Source organism: Fukomys damarensis, unplaced genomic scaffold, assembly GCF_012274545.1.
Source record: "Fukomys damarensis isolate Sample0158 unplaced genomic scaffold, DMR_v1.0_HiC HiC_scaffold_19, whole genome shotgun sequence".
Lineage (NCBI taxonomy): Eukaryota > Metazoa > Chordata > Mammalia > Rodentia > Bathyergidae > Fukomys > Fukomys damarensis.
This window is the reverse complement of record NW_022900931.1, coordinates 64,516,211-64,523,966: the sequence shown is the minus strand read 5'-3', so window position 1 is coordinate 64,523,966 and position 7,756 is coordinate 64,516,211. Positions and strand designations below refer to the sequence as shown.

At 56.2% G+C, this 7,756-nt stretch overlaps 2 protein-coding genes across 2 annotated transcripts; one reads left to right on the top strand and one right to left on the bottom strand.

Moving 5' to 3' along the window:
* Positions 1-1,185: 1,185 nt before the first annotated feature.
* Fgf21 (fibroblast growth factor 21) lies at positions 1,186-5,934 on the bottom strand. The gene is made up of 4 exons (XM_019210087.2): positions 5,860-5,934; positions 2,707-3,827; positions 2,522-2,625; positions 1,186-1,856 (listed from the first exon to the last, which is right to left on the bottom strand). Exons 2-4 carry the CDS (start codon positions 2,939-2,941, stop codon positions 1,566-1,568), a joined length of 630 nt encoding a protein of 209 aa, XP_019065632.1. The 5' UTR covers positions 2,942-3,827; positions 5,860-5,934; the 3' UTR covers positions 1,186-1,565.
* Fut1 (fucosyltransferase 1 (H blood group)) lies at positions 4,778-7,647 on the top strand. The gene has a single exon (XM_010640782.3). It carries the CDS (start codon positions 5,140-5,142, stop codon positions 6,268-6,270), a length of 1,131 nt encoding a protein of 376 aa, XP_010639084.1. The 5' UTR covers positions 4,778-5,139; the 3' UTR covers positions 6,271-7,647.
* Positions 7,648-7,756: the final 109 nt, after the last annotated feature.

Below are 7,756 nucleotides of genomic sequence, written 5' to 3'. Positions count from 1 at the left end.
GACTTTGACTTTCGTTTCTCCCGGAGATCGAGTCCCTTCTGTGACCCAGGCTTGTACCTTTTGAGCCTGATGCTCCTGTGGCTTGAAGTTTGGGGGTAAGATGAAGGGCTGGAGACCCCAGCTCCTTGTGTCACAGTCAGTTAAGCAGCTGGGGTCCTGGGCAGGGCTGACTGGTGGTTCTCGGAGACGTTGTCTAAGGCTTCTTTTCTTTCCTTTCCCTCTTCTTCCTTTTTTCTTTCTTTCTCTCCTTCCTTCCCTCCTTCTTCAGTACTGGAAATTGAACTCCAGGTCTCACATTAAGCTATAACCCCCTAGCCATTTTATTTTGGTGGGTACTGGGGAGCAAACTCAGAACTTTGTACTTGCCAGGCAGGCGCGGTGCCACTGAGCTACATCTCTGTCCTGCGGCCCATTTTATTTGAGGCAGGGTCTTGCTAAGTTGCTAAATTGCTCAGACTGGGCTCAAACTCCCGATCCTCCGGCCTCAGCCTTCCAGAGTGCTGGGATTACAGGTGTGAGTGAGCCACCTCATCTGACTTCGGATTCACTTCCTTCCTAACCTGGAATTGACTTGAACATGAAAATCTGTATTGTGGAAAAGGGAGGGAGGCCGATCAACCAGCTTCCTGGGACTGGACACACTCCGAGGTCCCTAAGTGCCCGGATGGAAGAATTCTGACCTTTGTCCTGAGACCCCAGACTCCAGACTCCAGCTCTTCTCCTTTGGACCACAGTATTCTCTGTTTGCTTCTTCCTCGAGGACCCCACTTCTGGATGTCCAGCCCTATGATCTCTCAGGACTTGAACACTGTCTTCGCACCTAATGCATGCTTAAGCCCCAGGAGTCTGCTCCCTGCTCTGCAGGCCAAGATATTGTCCCATTTCTTCTCCCAAACATCCCAGTTAACTACATCTCCCATGAGACTATGGGACTGCAGTGTTGCCTTGAAAAACGTCCCCCATTATTGAGGCACCTCTGAGGAATAGTTCCACAAGGAAACACAAGGATGGGATGTGGTAGATAAGAAGTCCTATCCTGCCAGATGTGGTGGTGGCTCATGCCTGCGACCCCAGCTATTTTGGGAGGCAGAAGGACCACAAGTTGGAGGCCTGCCTGGGCAACTTGGTGGAGACCTGTCTCAAAATTTAAAACAATTAAAATAAAAGGCTGGGGATATAGCTTAGTCACAGAGCACTTGCCTGGCATATAAGATGCCTTGGGTTCCATTCCCAGTACTGCAACAAAACCAAACACCCTATCTACTCACCCAAGAAGACACCTTGTTCTGTTCAAGAGTAAGGAGCAGGAATTGTCCTGCAGACCGTAGGGACACTGTCAGAGTAGGAAAATGGAGCAGCGGGAAGCTGGGAACTTGGGGTGGGGTGTGGCAGGTGTCACGGGGTCAAGCGGACACAGGACACAGAGCCATCCCTCCTTCCAGCACTGACACACACTCCTTAGATCCTCTTCTGTTAAGAGTCTTTATTATCCCAAGTAAGAAAAATAAAAAAATAAATAAGATAAATAACCCAATAAATAAAAAGCTAAATTAACAGCCTTGGCTTCAGGAAGCATAGCTGGGGCTGCGGCCCTGTAAAGGCCCCACCATGCTCAAAGGATCTGAGGAGCCCACATCCGGGGGCTCGGGGGGCAGCATCCCTGTTGGCTCCGGAGGTGCTGGGTGCAGGCCTGGCAGTGGCAGAAAACGGGCTGGTCCTGGGGGCACTGGATCCCGGGACGAGGAGTCACTGGGGAGCATGCGCAGCGGGAGGCCATGAGCTTCAGACTGGTAGATGTTGTAGCCGTCTTCAAGGAGCAGCTCCCGGAAGCTGCAGGCCTCAGGGTCAAAGTGGAGCTGAGGGGACAGAGAACAAGTGTCAGAGCCCCAAAGCTCCTCTGTACTCTTGTCCTGCACTATCTGCAGGCTTCCTCCCTCTGACTCAGGGCCCAGAATCCTCAGACCCAGGATCCAGGCCCCAGCCCCATTCAGGAAACCAGATACCAAGAACCAACCTTTACCCCCACCATAGGGAAGCCACCTGCCTGTCCCCTGCTCAGGAATGTTTCAGCCCTTAGAGGCCTGGGATTTAGCTCAGTGGTGCCACACCTGGCTGCCAAGTGCAAGGTCCTGAGTTCAATTCCCAGTACCAGGAGAGTGCAGGGGAAGAATGTTCTAGCCCAGTAGCCCTCAAGACTTCCACAAGGCACGCAGCACCTGGTTCACACCTCAGGTCACGGTGGCTCGTGGCCATAGTTCCTGGAGGGTCCCAGGATGAGCAGGTACAGAGGAGGCAGTGTGGCCAGGGTCAGGGGTTTCAGTCCACATATGTCCTGCCTTGCCCTCACACTGACCCTGCCTGGGCCTCAGTTTCCTCGCACACTGGTAACCACTGCTCAGCTGCAGAGCTTGCAGGGAGGGTGGGAGTGGAGAGCCAGGGACACCAAAGCGGCTGGTGACCGAGGAGACACAGGCCAGCATTGTGATGATGACAGCACTAGCAGTGGGGTCCAGAAACTCACCGATCCATACAGGGTCCCATCAGGCCTCTGGCACAGGAACCTGGAAGTTCTGACCCCCAAGATCTGAATGACTCCTGGCTTCAAGGCTTTTAGCTCCAGGAGGCCTAGAGGAGAAAACAGTAAGACGCTGACCTCAGCTCCCAGGCCCCTGTGTCCCAGCCTGGGGAACCGAGCCCTACACTCACTTTCAGGGCTCCGGTGGGCAGCGCCCCGCACTGAGCCGTCGGCCCTGATCTCCAGGTGCACTTCTGTGTCCTGGGCATCGTCTGTGTAGAGGTGCCGCTGCCGGACCTGGCCCCCAAACTGGAGGAGGGGGCTGGAGTCAGGGATCGGGCGCCCCTGGCAGGCTCCCAGCAGAAGGACAGCCAGCGCAGGGACCCACAGCCCTGGGCGCTCAGACTCAGCCCCTGCCCAGTCCATCAATGGTGCTTGTCCGGGGTGCAAGGCTGGAGGAGCAGAGTGGTGGAGGATGGAGTCCAGGTCTGGCTGGTCCCGGACAGTGAATTCCCACAGTGGCTCAGGTAGCCAATGTCCCAGGTTCTCCTGCTTGGGGATTCCAGCTGCCAGGACACCCAAACTCTGGGGATAGCTGCAGGCCCTACAGCTTTTATACCTAGACACACTGCCCACGTGCCCTCCCCACTCCTAATGCGTGATATTTGACCCACTTGGCAGGAGCCAGAATTCCACCGTGGCCAGGGCAGGCAGAGGGATGATGCAATGGGGGGGGGTCAGGCTGGGGGCCTGAACACTGGATTCTGCAGGATGAGGGAGACCAGAGCCTGATTCATTGGGACTGGGGTGCAAGGGGCACGGCCATGATTCCAGGACCAGCGGGAGGAGGATCTGGAGTCTCAAACTCCCGGTCTAAGAGACAGGGGGCTTGGGCCTAGGGCCTGGGTCTGAGGGGGGACTGGTCCTGGACTCCTGGGCCACAGGAAGGAAGCTGGGCCTAGAGCTCTGGGTCTGAGGGTTAGGGATTCTGAAAACAAACAGCCTCCCTGGGTGACAGATGCTGATTTAATTCCACAAGTGGAATTTTTGTCCCCGTTGAATTTCTCTGTTCTGTAGAAAGGAGAGTCTTAACACTTAATCTGAGAAAAGCTGCTCCTGCCTTGTAAAAGTAGTCAGGAGCTGGTGTCCCGGCCTCGAATCTTCCCCTGGGTCCCAGGCCAACCTCACCCTTTCTGGCTCCTGCCCAGATGTTCAAATCCTGCTCCTCCTTTGGCCTCCTGCTCCTGATGCAATCCTGGTGTTTCTTTCACCAGAGTGGCTTCTGAGGCCCAGACAGGTGCTCTCAAAATAGCTGGTGAATGAGGAAAGAGGGTACGGAGAGCAGAGCAACTCCAGCTGAGCTGGCTCTGGTGTGGGGTGGGGACCGCAGGGAAGAGGCCAGGCGATTTCCAGAGCCCCTGGCGGGTCTGGGGAGGAAGGAGCACCAGGCATGGAATCTTGGAGGAAAGATAGATCTCTGGGCAGTGGAGTGAAAGTCCCATCTTCCGGCTGATCCTGGACAACAGAAATGGTTCTGCTCAGCCCGAAGCTTTTGTCTCTGCTGAGGCAGGGAGCACAAGTCCTTTTCCCTTCCATTTATCACCTTTCTCCTTCCGGTGCAGAAAGTAGCACCCGGGCACCAGAAGCCAGAATTTCCGAAGTGGAGGGTTGGGGGTGGGTGGGATCGGAGTTGTGGGATTTGCATGTGGAGGGTGCGTACGGGCGCGTGGAGACTGGGACCGAGGACAGTGGCAGCCGGCCAGTCCGAAAGAACCCTGACGGACAGGTTCCTGTCCTCCGAGGAGGGCGCAGTAGCGCCGGGCGGCTCCCGTGGGGCCGGGCGTGGCCGGGCAGAGCGCACCCAGCATCCCGGGCTCCTCTGTCCACCCGTGGAGGAGGCTGCCGTCCGCGTGGTGCCCTGTGGGTGTCACAGCAGTGGGAGCGGCCGGGGCGGGGCCCCCACCAGAATCGGGGAGGAGGGGCGGGCGCGCCCGGCTTCTGGCCGCGGGGGGCTCCAGATAAGGGCGGGCCGCTTCCTGCTACCTGCCCCTCGCGGGGGCGGAGGCTGCGCCTCTGCTCGTCCCCTCCTCCCGCCCTGGGACTCGCTGCCAGTCCCGGCGCCCGTGTGGAGGCCAGGGCTGCAGGCCTGGGGGGGCCGGTTCCGGGAGGTGGGCAGATGAGGCCGGCGCTCTCTGCCCGAGCGCCCGGGCCACGCGAAGCCGGCTCGGGGCCCGCCGCCTTCCTCCAGGCGCTCAGGTGAGTGCCCTGCGGATACGGGGGGCCTACGGACTCCACTCCAGGGGCCCGGCCAACGAGATCCCTCCTCCGGCCTCTCCTATTCCCCTCGCCGGGTCACTTCCTGTCCCCTTAATGGTGAGCCGTGCCCCTCACGGACAGGCGCACCTGAGAAAGGGGTCGGGAGAGACCCAGAGGCTCAGAGAACTGCATCACTGCTAGCTTGTTGTGAAACCAGCAGTTTCCACCGCAGCGCCCGGTATTCCAAGCTTCTCCATCCCTCCAACCTAGGATTAAGGCTCCTGGTCTCTTCTGCCTCACTCAGGAGTGTGCACGTTTACTCTCCTAGGTCACAGTGTCCCCTAAATCTCATTTCCTGTCTAGCAGACATGTGGGCGCCCAGCCCCCGCCAGCTCTGCCTGGGCTTCCTCTTCATCTGCGTCCTCTCAGGGATATCTTTCTTTCTCTACCTCCAAGACATATTCCAAAATGGCCTTGGCCTATCTGCGCTGTGTCCGGACCGACACCTGCGGGCATCCCCAGTAGCCATCTTATGCTTGCCGGGCACTGCATTGGACTCCAACACCTCTTACTGTCCTCAGCACCCTGCCGCTCTCTCCGGAACCTGGACCATCCACCCCGATGGCCGCTTTGGTAACCAGATGGGACAGTATGCCACACTGCTCGCCCTGGCCCAGCTCAACGGCCGCCGTGCCTTCATCCTGCCCGCCATGCACGCAGCCCTGGCCCCTGTGTTCCGGATCACCCTGCCCGTGCTGGCCCCTGAGGTGGACGGCCACACACCGTGGCAGAGGCTACAGCTGCACGACTGGATGTCCGAGGAGTATTCCCGCTTGAAGGACCCCTTTTTAAAGCTCTCCGGCTTCCCCTGCTCTTGGACTTTCTTCCACCATCTCCGGGAACAGATCCGAAGTGAGTTCACCCTTCATGACCACCTTCGGGAGGAGGCTCAGGGATTCCTGAGGAAGCTCCGCCTTGGCCACCTGGGGTCCCGGCCACACACTTTCGTGGGGGTCCACGTACGCCGTGGGGACTATGTACAGCTGATGCCCCAGCACTGGAAGGGTGTGATAGGTGACCGAGCTTACCTCCAGCAGGCCATGGACTGGTTCCGGGCCCGGCACGAGGGTCCCATCTTTGTGGTCACCAGCAATGGCATGGAATGGTGCAGGGAAAACATCGATACCTCCAAGGGTGATGTGGTCTTCGCGGGCGATGGGCAGGAAGGCTCGCCAGGGAAGGATTTCGCCCTCCTCCTGCAGTGCAACCACACTATCATAACCATTGGCACCTTTGGCTTCTGGGCCGCCTACCTGGCTGGAGGGGACACTGTCTACCTGGCCAACTTCACCCTGCCAGACTCTAAGTTCCTGAATATCTTTAAGCCTGAGGCCGCCTTCCTGCCAGAGTGGGTGGGCATCAGTGCTGACCTGTCTTCCCTCCAGGCACCCAACATGTGGACGTGGCCTTGGAAGAAACTAGGGAGGCTTTATGTGTAGACGGGATCGATCTAAAGCCACTCTCTGGAGGCCTGGTGGCTTCTGGGTAAGCCAACAGAGTGGTCCTGGAACAGATGGCACCCATTTCAGCGTGATTCTCCTGGCTAGACTTGGAAAGAAGCGGGGGCTTTCTGGAACTGCTGAACACTCTAGAACCAGCAGAACTTATTTTCCCGTTGGCCGGTAATATCTAGAGAAGCTTGTGGCAGCTCTAGAGAAGTTGTAGTGCCCATCTGTTCTGCTCTTTCCTGTCCATATCCATAGGACTCCTGAATGGCTGCTTCCCTTGTAGAGTTAACCATCTTTATCTTTTCTAGATAAGGTGTTACTTTTCCCCTGGGTCTTCAACAGACTGGAGGAATTCATGGGTTATCTAGAGCAAGCATGTACCAACTCCATTTCTGAGTGATTCTAGAAGGGGGATTGTTCTAGAGAGGACTAGGCTGAAAGCCCGCAAAGAACCCTGCAGGGCCCTTCCAGAGGAGACAGGTTCCAGAGTTCTACATCACTCTAGGGAAGAATCTACAAGGCCACAACTGGAAGCTCAGCATCCCACCACTGCCAGAGAGATGGGAACAGGACAGCCTTTTGCCTTGTTCATAGGCTCTAGAAAAGCTGGGGCAGTTGGGAACAGAGCTGAACTCTGACCAACCCTCAGCCCAGGAAAAAGCCTCAGAATTGCGTTTTGAGCAGATAGACTAAATCACAGGTGAGAGGAGAGAGATAGCTATAGTTGAAATGCTGCAGCTTTAAAGCACAAACTTCCAGAGATCCAGCGACACTATTTTCTTTTTAAACTCAAAACTGCCAAAGACAGAAATGGCACATATTGGCTCTGGGTTTAAGATCAAGGAAGCTTCCTCCTCTGCAGTCTACCACTGAGGATCTGGGTTCTGTTTTCTGCAGGTCGGAAGACTGCAGAAAGCTGGGGCGATTGTGATCCTTGGCAACTGTTGTGTATCCCCGAGCTCCCAGAACCACTGCCTCTGGCTTTGGGCAGATACGGAATGAGTAGACCTAAGGATGTACAGATCCCGCAGCCCAGCTCAAGCTCAGGCAGGAGCACAGGGTCTGATTAAGGAGCACTCCAATTTCAGGAGCTCTTGCTGCTTATTTGGATGGTGAAGGAAGATGTCCTAGATACAGTGAAATCTAATTGTGCCTCATTCCAAGAACCTGGATCGCTAGTCTTCTCAGGGAATTTCAGGGTACCAGTCCCTATTCCCCTGCCACAGACTGGAGTGGGGGTGTGAATTAAAAGTCTCTATCACCAATCCCTGTCTCTGCAGGTATTTTGGAGCTGTGTGTGTCAAGTGCATGTGTGTGTTAAAGTGAAGGGAAAAGCAGAGAGTTTCCAGGGACTGCTTTTTCTGATACCAGGCATCAAACTCAGGACCTTGGATTTTCAGGGCAGGTGCAGCACCACTGAGCTAAGTCTCTGGCCCTGGTTTTTTTTTTTTTTTTTTTTTTTTTTTTTTTTTTTTTT